This window comes from Netta rufina (assembly GCF_964035555.1).
Source record: "Netta rufina genome assembly, chromosome: 32".
NCBI lineage: Eukaryota > Metazoa > Chordata > Aves > Anseriformes > Anatidae > Netta > Netta rufina.
Window position 1 is genome coordinate 271,897 of NC_140156.1, and position 14,508 is coordinate 286,404.

The window sequence follows — 14,508 nt, forward strand, 5'->3', positions numbered from 1 at the left end:
GGTGTGGGGGGATTGGGGGGGCACGGGGGGGTCTCCAAGGGGGTGTGGGGGGTCCTGGGGGGCACAGGGGGGGTCTCACGGGGGTGTAGGGAGGTCCTGGGGGTGCGGGGGGGGGCTCAGAAGGGATTTAGGGGGTCCTGGGGGGGTCACACGGGGGGGGGGTCACATCCCTGGGGGCCCCACAGACCTCAGGAGGGGTCCTGGGGGGGCTACAAAGGCTCCAAGGAGGCAGGGGGGGGCTGGGAATTTCGGGGACACCTTTGGGGTGCACAGGGGGATCCTGAAGGGTACAGAAATAAGGAGGGGGGATGGAATTTTTTTGGGGGGGGGGGGGGGCTAAACCCCCTGCCCCCCCCCAGGCCCGCCTGGCGGAGCTGCAGGAGGGGCGCCGGGGGCTGGAGGAGCGCGTGGGCGCCCTGCGAGCGGCCAAGGAGGCGGCCGAGGGGCCCGAAAAAGAGGCCAAGGAGCAGCAGCGACGGCTTTGGGAGGGTAAGGGGGGGCTTTTTTTTATTGGGGGGGGGGGGTCCACGGGGGGGTTTGAGCCCCCCCCTCGTTTTTAAAGCCCCCTCCTCGTGTCCCAGCAGAGCAGCGCGCGGCGGCGGGCGGCGGCGCAGGAGGCGGCGAGGGCGGACGAGGCGTTCGCCCAGCTGGATGCCGACGGGGATGGGCTGTGAGTTTTTGGGGTGGGGGCACCGGGGGGGGGCTGGCAGCACCCTAAACCCCCCCCCCAAATCCTCTGACCCCCCCCCAAATAATAACGCCCCCCCTCAGGGTGACAGCAGCCGAGCTGCTGGCTCGCCCCGAGCTGGACGGCGCCGTGACGGAGGCTGAGGTGCAGGTGGGCCCCCCCCCAAACCCCCCCAAACCCCCCCGAACCCCCCCCAAAATAACCCTGGGGGGCACCCAAAGGTCTGGGGACCCCCCCCATAAAAAAATGACCCCCCCCCAACCTTGTGACCCCCCCCCAGGAGCTGCTGGGGGACCCGGCACAGGCGGACGCCGCCGCTTTCCGTGACCGCGTCTGGGCCAGCATCAAGGAGCGCTACCGGCCCCAGGTTTGTCTTGGGGGGGGGGGTCCAAAAACCTTGGGGGGGTCCCCAAAAAACCTGGGGGGGTCCCTGGCATTTTGGGGAAGGTCCCTGGTGTTTTTTGGGGGGGGTCGTGGCTTTGTTTGTTGTTTTTTTTAAGGGGGGGGGGGGCAAGGTTTTTAAGGGTAGAGGCCGTGCTGCTGCCGGTGTTTGTGTAGGGTCTATATTAAAGGAAATATTTTTGGGGGGGGGGGTGAATATTGGGAGCCTGACCCCCCCCCCGGCCATGCACAGGGCCAGGCTGAAGCCCCCCCACCCCCTGAGCCCCCCCTGGAGGAAACCCCCCCCGAGGAGGAGGAGGAGGAGGAGGCCGAAGAGGAGGAGGAGGAAGAAGACGGCGGCGACGGCCCCGAGGAGGAGCTGAAGGTGTTTTTTTTGAGGGGGGGGGCACGAATGGGGTCCCCCCCCCCCCCTCAGGGGGACCCCGCTGACCCCCCCACTTTCCCCAGGTGCCCCCCCCGCAGCACTCGGAGGAGAAGGGGCCCGAGGAGCCCCCCCCGGAGCCCCCCTTCGACGCCGCCACCCAGGCCCTGATTGATGGTGCGGGGGGGGGGCACTGGGGGGGGGGGGCAAATTGGGGGGGCTGGGGGGGGGGTTGGGGGGGTCTGGGGGGGGGTCCTTGGGGTATTGGGGGGGTTATCCCTCTGCCCCCCCCCAAAATAAAAATTTGCCCCCCCCCCCAGCTGCCCAGAAGGCGCGCGAGGAGTTCGAGGAGGCCGAAGCGCTCGCTGAAGGAGATGGAGGAGTCCATCAGGTGGGGGGCCCCCCCCAAAAAAAAACACCCTAAATTGACCCAAATCCCCCCAAAATGCCCCAAATCCCCCCCAAATGTCCCAAATCTCTCCCAATCCACCCCAAATCCCCTCTTAAACCGCCCCAAAATGCCCCAAATCCCTCCAAACCACCCCAAAATGCCCCAAATTCCCCCAGATCCCCCAAAATCACCCCAAATCCCCCCCAAAATCCCCTTAAACCACCCCAAAATGCCCCAAATCCTCCCCAAATCCCCCCTTAGCCTCCCCAAACCCCCTTAAAAGACCCCAAAATGCCCCAAATCTCCCCAAATTCCACCCTAGCCTCCCCAAACCCCCTTAAAAGACCTCAAAATGCCCCAAATCCCCCCAAATTCCCCCCAACCCCCCCCCCAAAATGCCCCAAATCCCCTCAAACTCATCCTGAACCCCTCCAAAATCCCATTAAACCCCCCAAAAATCCCCCAAATCCCCCCAAAATCCCCCCCCAACCCCTCCGACTCCCCGTTTTGCCCAAAATTGCCGTTTTTTCGCCCCGTTTTATCAGGGCCCTGGAGCAGGAAATCGGCTTCGATTTCGGCCCCCAGGGGGAGTTCTGGTACCTCTACAGCCAGTGCTACGAGATGGGCACCAACGAGTGAGCGGGGGGGGCACGGGGGGGGCACCGGGGGGGGGTGGGGGGCACCGGGGGGGGGCACTTGGGGGGGGTGGGAGGGAACTGGGGGGGTCCTGGGGCTGGGTATGGGGGTAGTGGGAGGGGTCTTGGGGGGTCTTTGGGGGATGGGGATGGGGGTAGTGGGGGGGGACATCGGGTTTTAGGGCCGGGGGGGGCACGGGGGGGGCACCAGGGGAGTGGGGGGCATCGGGGGGGGCTCTTGGGGGCTTTGGGGGGGGGCTGGGGGGGGGCTGGGGCTGGGTATGGGGGGTCTTGGGGGGTCTTTGGGGGATGGGGATGGGGTTAGTGGGGGGGCATCGTGTTTTAGGGCTGGGGGGGCACTGGGGGGGGCATTGGGGGAGGGGGGACACCAGGAGGGGCACTGAGGGGGTGGGGGGCACCGGGGGGGGCACTTGGGGGAGTTGGGGGGGGGGCTTGGGGGGGGGTTGGGGGGTCTTGGGGGGTCTTTGGGGAGCTGGGTTTGGGTTAGTGGAAGGGGGGTATGGGGATTTGGGGGGGGGGGCATTGTATTTAGGGCCGGGGGGGGCACTGGGGGGTCGCACTTTGGGGGGGGGGGCAAACTGGGGGGGGGCTGGGGCTGGGTGTGGGGGGACTGGGGGGGGTCTTGGGGGGCTGTGTATGGGGCTATGGGGGGGTGGGGTGTGTATGGGGACACTGAGGGGGGGTCCGGAGGGGTCACTGGGACCCCCCCCCTCATTTTTCTGCCCCCCCCCCAGGTACATTTACCGCCTGTGCCCCTTCAAGCGCGTCTCCCAGAAACCCAAACACGGCGGCGCCGAGACCAACCTGGGGTCAGGACCCCCCCCAAAACCCCGGGGGTGAGGTGGGGGGGGTTGTGGCTGTGCCCCCCCCCCCATTAAAACACCCCCCCCCCCCGTGTTTGTGTGTCCGCCCCCCCCGCAGGACCTGGGGCTCCTGGGCTGGCCCCGAGCACGACCGCTTCAGCGCCATGAAGTACGAGCACGGCACCGGCTGCTGGCAGGGCCCCAACCGCTCCACCACTGTGAGACCCCCCCCCCAAAAAATCCCCCCCGCGTCCCCAAAACCCCCCCAAACCCCACCCGAGTCCCCAACCCCCCCCCCGAACCTCCCCCGTGTCCCCAAAACCCACTCAACCCCCCCCCCCCGAGCCTCCCCCGTGTCCCTAACCCCCCCCCAAGTCCCCAAAACCTCCCCTCGGTGCCCCCAAAACCCCCCCGAGCCCCCCCCCGTGTCCCCAAACCCCCCCCGAGCTCCCCCCGTGTCCCTAACCCCCCCCAAACCTCCCCCGAGCCCCCCCCGTGTCCCTAAACCCCCCCCAAGTCCCCAAAACCCCCCCGAGCCCCCCCCGAACTTGCCCGGAGTCCCCAACCACCCCCCCCCGAGCCCCCCCAAGTCCCCAAAACCCCCCCTCGGTGTCCCCAACCGCCCCCCCATGTCCCCAAATTCCCCCCCCTTGGGGAAGGGGTGTCACCTTCCCGGGGGGGGGGTCTCCCCTTACCCCAGGGGCTGTCCCCTTTCCCGGGGGGGGGGTGTCCCCTTATAATAGGGGGGTCCCCTTTCCCGGGGGGGGGTGTCCCCTCCCCATGGGGGCATCCCTTTTCCTGGGGGGGGCGTCCCCTTTTCCAGGGGGTGTCCTCTTTCCTGGGGGGGTGTCCCTTCCCCAGGGGGGTGTCCCCTTATCATGGGGGTCTCCCCTTCCCATGGGGGCATCCCCTTTCCTGGGGGGGTGTCCCTTTATCATGGGGGTGTCCCCTTATCATGGGGGTGTCCCCTTACCCCGGGGGTGTCCCTGTGCCCCCCCCCCCCCAGGTGAAGCTGTCGTGCGGGACGGAGACGGCGGTGACGGCCACGACGGAGCCGAGCCGCTGCGAGTACCTGATGGAGCTCGTCACCCCCGCCGCCTGCCGCCAGCCCCCCCCCCCACGAGGAGCACGACGAGCTCTGACCCCCGGTACTGCCCCGGGGGGGGGCAATTAAGGGCTGGGGGGGGGCAATTAGAGGCAAGGGGGGGGCAATTAGGGGCCGGGGGGGGCAATTAGGGGCCGGGGGAGGGCAATTAGAGGCAAGGGGGGGCAATTAGGGGCCGGGGGGGGCAATTAGGGGCCGGGGGAGGTGGTTAATGCACTGGGGAGGGAGAAATTACTGCCCCTGGGGGGGGGGAAATTAGCGCCCCTGGGGGCAATTGGTGCCTGGGGGGGGCGGTTAGTGCCCTGGGGGGGGTAGTTAATGCCCTGGGGGGGGCAATTAGGGGCGGGGGGGGGCAATTAGGGGCTGGGGGAGGAATTTAAGCCCTGGGGGGGGGGGGAATTAGTGCCCTGGGGGGGGCAATTGGTGCCCATGGGGGGCAGTTGGTGTCGGGGGGGGGGGCAATTCCCATCTCTAACCCCTTTTTGTTGCCCCCCTCAGTTTTTTTGGGGGGGGTCTTTAGGCACTTCTGACCTCATTTCACCCCCCCCCAGGAGCTGTGCAGCCTTCACGGGACCGCGACCCCCCCCCCAAGCCCCCCCCTTTTTTTTTTTTTGGGGGGGGGGGGGCTTGAGGGGGAGGGGGGAGGGGTACAACAACGCTGCCAACTGAGCCGGGGGGGCCGCGGGCAATAAAGAACGGTTCCTCCCCCCCCCCCCGTGTCAGCGCCTCGCTGGGGTCCCCGGTATTTATTTTTTTTTTTTGGGGGGGGGGGGGGGGGGGGCGCCAGGACCCCAGCGCTGCTGCGAACTACAACTCCCAGCAGCCCCTGGGGCCCAAGATGGCCGACCAGAGGGGGGAATGGCGGGGAACTACAGCTCCCAGCAGCCCCCGGGGCCCAAAATGGCTGCTCGGAGGCGGGAGGCTGGCTGACTACAGCTCCCAGCATGCCGTGGTGCAGCGCATGCGCAGATCACCCCCTGCCCCTCCCTGAGACACCCCCACACACACCCAGCACTGCTGGAAAAAGGCCAAAAACTTCCAAAATAAAATTTAAGAACAAAACAAAACCGAGAACACAACCCCAAAGCTGCTGCGGTGCAGCAGGGCCGCGGCCGAGCGGGGACTCCTTGCTCCTCACGCCCCAAAATGGGGGCTCCAAAGGGGGGGGGGGGATCCCAAATGGGGGCACCCAAAATGGCGGCTCCGAAGTGGGACCCCCCAAAAAATGAGGGCTCCCCAGTGGGGGGAGGGGGCTCCAAAATGGAGGTGCCTGAAGTGGGGGCTCCAAAATGGGGGCTCCCAAATGGTGCCACACAAACTGGGGGCTCCAAAATGAGACCACAAAATGAAGGCTCCAAATCAGGGCTCCAAAATGGGACCCCCCCAAAAAATGAGGGCTCCCAAATGGGGCCACACAAAATGGGGGCTCCAAAAGGGGATCACCAAAATGGGGGCACCAAAATGGGGGCTCCAAAAGGGGCCCCACAAACTGGGAGCTCCAATGTGGGGCCACACAAACTGGGGGCTCCAAAAGGCGTCTTCAAAATGGGGGTGCCCAGAAGGGCGGCTCCAAAAGGGGGCTCCAAAGTGGGGCCACACAAAATGGGGGCACCAAAACGGCAGCTCCCAAATGGGGCTGCACAAAATGGGGGCTCCCAAATGGGGCCGCTCAAACTGGGGCTCCTCAAACTGGGGGCTCCCCCCGCGGCCTCCCCAGCACCGCTGCCGAGGGCAAGGCCCCTGCTGCTTCCTGGGGCCCCGCGGCCTCCTGCTGCCAGTCCCCGGCGGGCGCCGGTCATAGCTCGTCGCGCGCGGTGCTGTCGAGGGGGGACTGCAGCACGTCCGAGTTCTTGGCCTCGTTGCGCAGCTCCTGCTGCTCCTTCATCTTCTGGGACTTGGCGCGGTCCCAGTCCGTCTTGATCTTCTCGTCGTTCCACACCACCGAGGTCTCGGTGTCGCTGATGTAGCCGTCGTCGCCCGTGTAGTGCGTGGGGTAAACCAGGAGGGGCTCCACGGAGAAGGCCAGCAGGTTGCGGGAGGAGAAATGCTTCATGTAGTCAGCGCTGGGGACCGGGGGGAGAAAAGCAGTGGGTGGCGTGGCCTCCTCCGGGCCCTTCTTGGGGCACAGCAGCACGAGGGGACACGAAGGGACACGAGGGGACACGAGGGGACACGAGGGGACACGGGACAGGCAGCAGGGGCTCTTTGAGGTTGCTGCCCTGCTGCTGGAGCGGAGCTGGGACAGGCAGGCTCGGGGTTGAGAGCAATTTAACTCAGAAAAACGCCATTTGGGCAGAAAGTTCTGCTTTCCCAGTTACACCACCCCAGTGAGCTTCAGGGAGTGAATGCGGTGGGGTTGGGAGGGCAGAGGGACAAAGCCTTGCCTGGGCCTTTTGCAACAAATGCAAAAATTTTCCAAAAAAATAAATAAATAAATAAAAAATCAACCACACACTAAAGCCCCAGGTTCCGATCAGAACCAGCCACCAGCAGAGAAATTTGAGGGGAAAAAGGCCACGACACCAATAGAGACAGATTCGGAGCCATTCCCCTGCGAGGAGCTCCCACTCCCCTCAACGCCACGCATCTCCCTCCACAGGTGAGCCCCAAAACGTGGCTTATTCCCCAAAAAACCTCCCGCAGCGAGCAGCCCCGACTCACACAGGATGCTTGTTGAACATGACGGGCAGGAATTCGTCGACGGGCAGCATTTTGGAGAGCGGCTCAGCTGCCAGCAGCTTCTGCGCTCCCTGCAGTGAGATGACGTAGGCCAAGGTCCAGTAGGAGTAATCAGCCTCCACCAGGTTCCGTACGTGCGGCACCGACTTCTCGGGGTGCTCCACCTGCATCCTCTTCCTCCCGATGTAGCTGCAGGGGATGGGGACAGAAGTGCTCAAAAAAAACAACCCCAAAACCTCCAAGTTCTGTTAAAGGCAGGCACGCGCTGCCCTCCCCGCTGCCTTTTTTTCTTGGATTGCCTGCAGAACCGGGTGACAGCCCCCAAAAAGCCTCATTTGGGATTTCCTACGGCGGCCACAGCTCGCAGCGAACACGCTGTTGTGGTCGGCTCAGCTTTTTGGGTGCGGGTACTCACATCAGATCCCAGTCCAAACCCTCCTCTTCCAAATCGTACATCAGGTTCATCAGGCGCCGCTTGAAGAAGATCTCGAAGCGCAGGTCGTCCTCAAACACCACCGACTTCTCCAGCCCCCTCTCCACAATCTGGAAATTTAGCAGAAAGTGGTGTGTTTTTAAAAAAAAACAACTAAACAGTCAAAAAATAGGAAAAAAGAACTCCAACAACCCAGCGCTGACTGCCATCCCCCTCCTCTGCCTCACAGATGCAGGCACAGCCGAGCTCCTTGCCACCACCGAGGCTCTGGGGTGGCCGAATTCCCCCCCCCAAGCCCCTCTCACCTCCTTCCAGATCTTGTAGTGGCTGAGGAAGCAGCCCAGCTCCCCCTTGGTGAGCGGCCGGCCGTGGTAGGGGTCCTTGTAGCCCGGCAGCATTTTGATGCCCAGCGCTTCCACCTCGCTGCTGTTCATGGCTCTGCAAAGCAGCAGGGCACAGGGCAGCAGCTGCCACGCGCGGGACGTTCGCCCCCCAGCCTCGATTCTTCGACCCCCCCAACCTTCACTCACTTCCCATCCACCGCCTCCACCACCTTGCACTCGATCTCCTGCTCGTACAAGGTCCGCAGCATGCGCTCCCGTCGGTCTGCCCGGCGCTTCAGGTTGATCATGAACACCTAGGGGCAGAGGGCGGCGTGGTGGCGTGGGGACGCTCCTGCTGGACCCCCGGGGCTCTGCCAACACCCCCAGAAATGGGATGAGCCCCCCCCCCCGGTGCCGCCAGCTCACCTCGTCAAAGCCCATCTTGTCGGGGATCTTGGGGGGCACCGACAGGTACTGCGACGGCTCTGCCGGGGGGTTCTTCACTAGGGAAAAGCAACAAAGCGACCCCGTTTGTGCTCCTGTTTTTATTTTAAGGCACCGACACCACCGGGGGATCTCTGCCAAGGGCGGCAGCTCCATGTGGGAGCAGTGGAACCCTCCATGAATAAGGGGAGGTTTGAGCAGGATCCTCTTAGAGCCCAGCTCCCAGAAATCACCAAAATTTCCTTCTGCAAACAAGGCGAGCGCGGACCCGTGGAACGTGCGGCCCGCAGACGGCCAAAGAAAACCGGAGCTGAGCCTCGGCCACCATGGGCTGGTGTTAACCGAGGCCTCTGCCACTGTTCCCAAAATATTGGTGGTGGAAAAGAGGAATCTTTGTGCAGCTCAACTCAGTCTTTTCCAACACCGGCGCGGATTCTGCCCGCCTAAAAGGAAGCTTTGTGCCGGCAAGCCCGAACAAAGGCGCACTGTGAGCCTGGGGCGAGGGAGACGGAGCTCAGCGAGGCCAAGCAGGGCTTCAAAAAGACACTGGGGGGGACGGGCGAGAGCCTCGGAGGTGGAGAGTGGGAAAGGGAAACCAGAAGCTGCTTTAATGAGGCAAAGAGAAAGGCAGGAGCAGAGCGACCCGCCCGGACACCTCATTGCTCCCCAGTGCCTGCAGGAGGCACCGAGCCTCTGCTTTCTGCAACAACCTTCCCCTCAGAGCTGTGCCCCGGGGTCTTGAAGCACGAAGTCGACCCCAAACCACGTTGCATGCCCCCCCCCAGACCCCGCCACCTACCCATGATCTCCAGCTGGACGTGCATGAAGCTCTCCACCTCGTCCCTCAAGGTGCTGTGCGACCTCAGCGGCACCGGCAGGAAGCCGTACACCTCCTTGTTGCAGACGAACATCTGGACTTCTGAAAAAAAAAAAAGGCAAAAATAAAATAAAATAAAAATAAAAATAAAATAAAAGTAAAATAAATAAAATATAAAATAAAATATAAAATAAAATATAAAATAAAATATAAAAATCAAATCAAATCAAATAAAAATAAAATAAAATAATAATAAATTAAATTAAAATAAAATAATAAAAAATAAAATAAGATAAAGTAAAAATAAAATAAAATATAAAATAAAATATAAAATAAAATAATAAAATAAAAATAAAATAAAAATAATTAATAAAATAAAATAAAATAAAATTCAAGGATGCCACCCCACGGATCCACCCCGCAGCGAGGCCTGGGGGGGGGGGGGGGCACGGGCTCACCTGCCTGCCTGCAGGAGAAGGCGAAGACGATGATATCGTCGAAGGCCCAGGTGTAGTCGGGGTGCGGGGGGTAGAAGGCCAGCTCCCGCGCCGCCTCCTTGCGCAGGTCGAGCAGGAAGGTGGAGTGCACCATGGGCACGGCGAAGCAGCCGCGGCGCTCGCGCTTGCGGATGGGGAGGTAGGCGGGGGTGCGCTTGTAGTAACCCTGCGGGGAGGAAGGAGCCGTGAGTGGGTGGCCCCGCATCGCCCTGCGCCCCGATTGCGCCCCAGGATCCGGGGATGGGTGTCCCCAAATCTACCACCCTGTGTCCTGATGGTGGGGAGCACCAGGATCCGTGCACGGGTGTCCCTGCATCCATCACCCTGCACCCCAATAGAGCCCAGAACCCCCACATGGGTGTCCCCACATTGCCCTGCACCCTGATGGAGCCCCAGGATCCGTGCACAAGTGTCCCCACATCCTTCACCCTGCACCTCAATGTAGGGGAGCCCCAATACCCACACACGGGTGCCCCCCCATCACCCTGCACCCCAACGGACCCCCAAGTTCCATGCACGGGTGTCCCCACACCCACCACCCTGCACCCCAACGGGATCTCGGCATCCAGAGGACGCAGCCGGACCCCAAACCCTGCGCCCACGCTGCCAACCCCCCAACGGGGCAGGGAGGGGGAGGAAGACGCCCCCCCAAAGGGAGAAGGGGACCCAGGCTCCCACCTGGGCCGTCATCCCGCACCAGAAGTTGGAGTAGGCGGCGCGCGAGTCCAGCATGGGGGCCACCACCGTCTTGTTCTCCGCCATCAGCAGCCCCAGCGTGTCGGGGTTTGTCAGGACGTTGTCCGCGTCCACGAACTGCAAATTTGGAAGTTTGGCCCCGAAATTGGTGAATTCAGCCCCAAAACTGGGGAATTTGGCCCCGAAACTGGGGTACTTCGGCCCCAAAATTGGGCGAATCTGCCCCCCAGTTGGGTAGTTTGGCCCCCAAGTTCACCCTCCCATCACCAGCATGTAATTCGATCCCAAATTGGGCAGTTAGGCCCCAAAACTGGGGAATTCGGCTACAAAACTGGGGTACTTCAGCCCCAAATTCACCCCCCAATCACTAGCAGGTAATTTAGCCCCAAAACTGGGCAATTAGGCCCCAAAACTGGATAGTTTGGGCCTCATATCGGGTATTTCAGCCCCAAAATTGAATAGTTCAGCCCCCCAAATTCACCCCCCCCATCACCAGCACATAATTTGGCCCCAAAACTGGATAATTTGGGCCTCAAATTGGGTATTTCGGCCCCCAAACTCACCCCCCCCATGTAATTCAGCCCCAAATTGGGTAATTCAGCCCCAAATTGGGTAATTCAGCCCCAAACTGGGCAGTTCGGCCCCAAACTGGGCAGTTCGGCCCCCATATCAGGCGGTTCGGCCCCAAACTGGGTAATTCAGCCCCAAATCGCGCGGTTCGGCCCCAAACTGGGTAATTCAGCCCCAAATCAGACGGTTCAGCCCCAAACTGGGTAATTCAGCCCCAAATCGTGCGGTTCGGCCCCAAACTGGGTAATTCAGCCCCAAATCGCGCAGTTCGGCCCCAAACTGGGTAATTCAGCCCCAAATCATGCGGTTCAGCCCCAAATTCGGGCAGTTTGTCCCCAAAGTCCCCCTCACCAGCAGGTAGTCGGCCCACATGTCACGGGCAGCCTCCAGGGCCGCCTGGCGCAGCTTCATCACGTGCTCGTAGCGGGAGCTGGACCAGTGCTTGGGGCCCTCCTCATCGGGGTACGAGCTGGGGGGGTCACGGGGGTGGGGGGGGGGGGGGCACGGTCAGGATGGACCCTCCCCTGGGGGGAGGGCTCAGCCCCCAAAATGGGGGTGCTGTGAGGGGCCCAGGACCTTTAGAGGTGTCCCCCCCCCAGCACACAGAACCTCCGGGGACCCCCTCCCGAGACAAAAAAATCCAGTGGGGGGGCTCCCTGAAGCCATGCAACCACAAGCCCCCCCCCCCCACCACCAAAACCAAGAATCCCCAGGGCCCCCCCCCCAATACCCAGCCCCCCCCCAAACCCACAGAAGCCTCCCCCAAGACCCCAAACCCCCAGGGACCCCCCAACCAATAACCCCCACCCCCCCATGACACCCCCAACCCCCAAGGCCTCTCAACACCCAAACCCCCACCTCCCAAAAAAAAAAAGGGGGGGGCACCACCCCCTAAGATTTTGGGGTCCTCCCCATCCAACCCCCCCAGCTCCCAGCAGGGGGCCTCCCACTCTCTGCCCCCCCTACAAAACGCCACAACTGCATCTCGGGGGCTGTTCCTTCCCCCCCCCAAGCCCCAAAAAAACCTGCCCCCCTCCCTCGGAGACCCCCCCCCCCCCCCATCTCACCGGGGCTCCTCCAGCGGCCTCCACTCCACGCGGTGGTAGAAGCCCTGCACCCGCGTCAGCCACTCGCGCAGCAGCGCCGTGCTGTTGTCCACGCTGTGGTCCACGGCCACCCTGCCACGACAGCCCCCCCCCCGCGTTAGAACTGGGACCCCCCCCCCAAAAAAAAAATAGGTAGGACCCCCCCACACCTCCCCACGCCGGTCCTATGTTAATTGGAGGCTCCCCTCCTTAACTGGAGCCCTCCTTGTGTTAACTGGGGTGCTGATGGGATGCCCCCAGTGACCACCCTGCCAGGACAGCCCCCCCCGTTAGAACTGGGACCACCCCCCCCCAAAAAAAAAAAATAGGTAGGACCCCCCCACACCTCCCCCACTTATAAGCCCCCTTCCTCACTTATAGGGCCCACACACACACTTAGAGGACCCCTCCCTACTCATAGGGCCCCCTCCTCACTTATAGGACCCCTCCACACATACTCATGAGGCCCCCCCCCCACTTATAGTCCCCCCACACACACACACTTACAGGACCCCCTCCCCCTTACAGCCCCCCCCCCCCCACTTATAGAGCCCCACACACACTCATAGCCCGTCCCCTCACTTATAGGGCCCCTTCACACTTATAGCCCCCCCCCTCCACACTTACAGCCCCCCCCTCACACACCTAGAGGACCCCCCCCACTCATAGGGCCCCCCCTCACTTATAGGACCCCCACACACATACTCATGAGGCCCCACACACACACTTAGAGGCCCCCCCACACACTTACAGCCCCCCACCCCAACTTATAGGCCCCCCCTCACTTATAGTCCCCTCCTCCACACTTACAGCCCCCCCACACACTTATAGCCCCCCCCTCACTTATAGGCCGCCCCCCACACACACACTCATAACCCCCCCCCCCCCTCACTTACAGCCCCCCCCCCCGCTCATAGGGCCCCCCCACACACTCATAGCTCCCCCCCCTCACTTATAGGCCCCACACCTACACTTATGGTGCCTCCCTCACTTATAGGGCCCCCCCCTCCACACTTACAGCCCCCCTCCCACTCAAAGACACCCCCCCCCAGTTATAGGGCCCCCACACACAAAACTCATAGCCCCCCCCCTTCACTTACAGCCCTCCCACACACACTCATAACCCCTCCCCACTCACTTATAGGGCCCCTACACACACTTATAGCCCCCCCACACACACCTAGAGGACCCCCCACTCATAGGGCCCCCCTCCACACTTACAGCCCCCCCTCACTTATAGGCCCCCCACACACACTCATAGGGCCCCCCCTCACTGACAGGGACCCCACACACACTTAGAGGGCCCCCTCCACACTTAGCCCCCCCCCACCACTTACAGGACCCCCTCCCTCTTACAGCCCCCCCCCCCCACTTATATGCCCCACAAACACTTATAGCCCCCCCAAACACACACTTAGAAGACCCCTCCCTACTCATAGGGCCCCCCCTCACTTATAGCCCCCCCCTCCACACTTATAGCCCCCCCCTCTCACTTATAGGCCCCCCCACACTCATTCACAGCCCCCCCACCACTCATAGCCCCCACACACTTATAGCCCCCCCCCTCTACTCATAGGGCTCCCCCCACTCATAGCCCCCCCCCCCACTCATAGCCCCCCCCCCGACACTCATAAACCCCCCCCTTCACTTACAGCCCCCTCTACTCACAGAGCCCCCCCTCCCACTCATACCCCCCCCCAAAAAAAACCACCCCCCCCCCCACTCACAGCCCCCCACACACACTTATAGCCCTCCCCCACTCATAGCCCCCCCCTCACTTATAGCCCCCCTCCCTCTACTCATAGGCTCCCTCCACTTACAGCCCCCCCTCACTCATAACCCCCCCCCACTCATAGGACCGCCCCCCCTTCACTTACAGCCCCCCTCTACTCACAGAGCCCCCCCTCCCACTCATCCTACCCCCCCCAAAAAAAAAACAACCCCCCCCCACTCACAGCCCCCACACACACTTATAGCCCCCCCTCACTCATAGCCACCCCCCCCCTCACTTATAGGCCCCACACACACACTCATAACCCCACCCACACACACTTACAACCCCCCCCCAAAAAAAAAAAAACACAACCCCCCCCCCCCCACCATAGCGCGGTCCTGTCGCGGGGGTGCCGCAGCCTCTCGATGGCCCCGAGCGCCGCGGGCAGGGCGTGGGCCGCGTTCCGGGCCAGCAGCGCCACGACCACGCGGGGGGGGCGCAGCGGCGACTCGGGCCTCCAGCGCTCCTCGGGGAAGTAGCAGCCGCCCCCCCCCGCCAGCAGCAGCAGCACCACCGCCGGCAGCAGCCACAGCCCCGCCGCCATGCCGCCGGGGGGGCCGGGCCTCCAAAAAAAAAACTCCCCCCCCCCCCCCCAGGGGAGGAGGAGGAGGAGGAGGAGGAGGCACGGCCTCGCCCCGGGGGGAGGAGGAAGGATTGGGGGGGGGGGGGGCAGGCACAGCTCCACGAACCCACGCGGGGGCTGATCGCCGTGGGGGGGTCGAGGCCCGGACTCCTCAACGGGGGGAGGAAGAAGAGGAGGAGGAGGAGGAGGAGGAAGGGGGGG

At 63.0% G+C, this 14,508-nt stretch overlaps 2 protein-coding genes across 2 annotated transcripts in view; one reads left to right on the plus strand and one right to left on the minus strand.

Moving 5' to 3' along the window:
* The window catches only part of LDLR (low density lipoprotein receptor), a 13,368-nt gene extending 8,250 nt beyond the window's left edge, over positions 1–5,118 (plus strand). Inside the window, 13 exon segments of the mRNA XM_084304077.1 lie at positions 360–489; positions 582–670; positions 772–838; positions 969–1,055; positions 1,323–1,454; positions 1,538–1,628; positions 1,772–1,809; positions 1,811–1,842; positions 2,388–2,477; positions 3,233–3,307; positions 3,420–3,519; positions 4,308–4,449; positions 4,958–5,118. Of these exon segments, the coding sequence (XP_084160203.1) occupies positions 360–489; positions 582–670; positions 772–838; positions 969–1,055; positions 1,323–1,454; positions 1,538–1,628; positions 1,772–1,809; positions 1,811–1,842; positions 2,388–2,477; positions 3,233–3,307; positions 3,420–3,519; positions 4,308–4,449; positions 4,958–5,037 (1,153 nt within the window). The 3' untranslated portion in view covers positions 5,038–5,118.
* Positions 5,119–5,445: 327 nt separating this feature from the next.
* COLGALT1 (collagen beta(1-O)galactosyltransferase 1) lies at positions 5,446–14,279 on the minus strand. The gene is made up of 12 exons (XM_084304096.1): positions 14,051–14,279; positions 11,933–12,043; positions 11,217–11,334; positions 10,278–10,412; positions 9,561–9,765; positions 9,085–9,204; positions 8,268–8,344; positions 8,049–8,155; positions 7,824–7,956; positions 7,501–7,628; positions 7,068–7,274; positions 5,446–6,469 (listed from the first exon to the last, which is right to left on the minus strand). Exons 1-12 carry the CDS (start codon positions 14,266–14,268, stop codon positions 6,202–6,204), a joined length of 1,827 nt encoding a protein of 608 aa, XP_084160222.1. The 5' UTR covers positions 14,269–14,279; the 3' UTR covers positions 5,446–6,201.
* Between the last annotated feature and the right edge of the window lie 229 nt (positions 14,280–14,508).

What these genes read in the sequence shown, in the direction of transcription:
- COLGALT1 (XM_084304096.1), bottom strand. Translation starts at nt 14,268, where the DNA reads ATGGCGGCGGGGCTGTGGCTGCTGCCGGCGGTGGTGCTGCTGCTGCTG. An exon ending in CTTCTCCTGCAGGCAGGCAG is followed by an intron (nt 9,205 to 9,560) that starts GTGAGCCCGTGC and finishes TTTTTTTTTCAG; the next exon opens with AAGTCCAGATGTTCGTCTGC. An exon ending in CGTCCAGCTGGAGATCATGG is followed by an intron (nt 8,345 to 9,084) that starts GTAGGTGGCGGG and finishes GCTTTTCCCTAG; the next exon opens with TGAAGAACCCCCCGGCAGAG.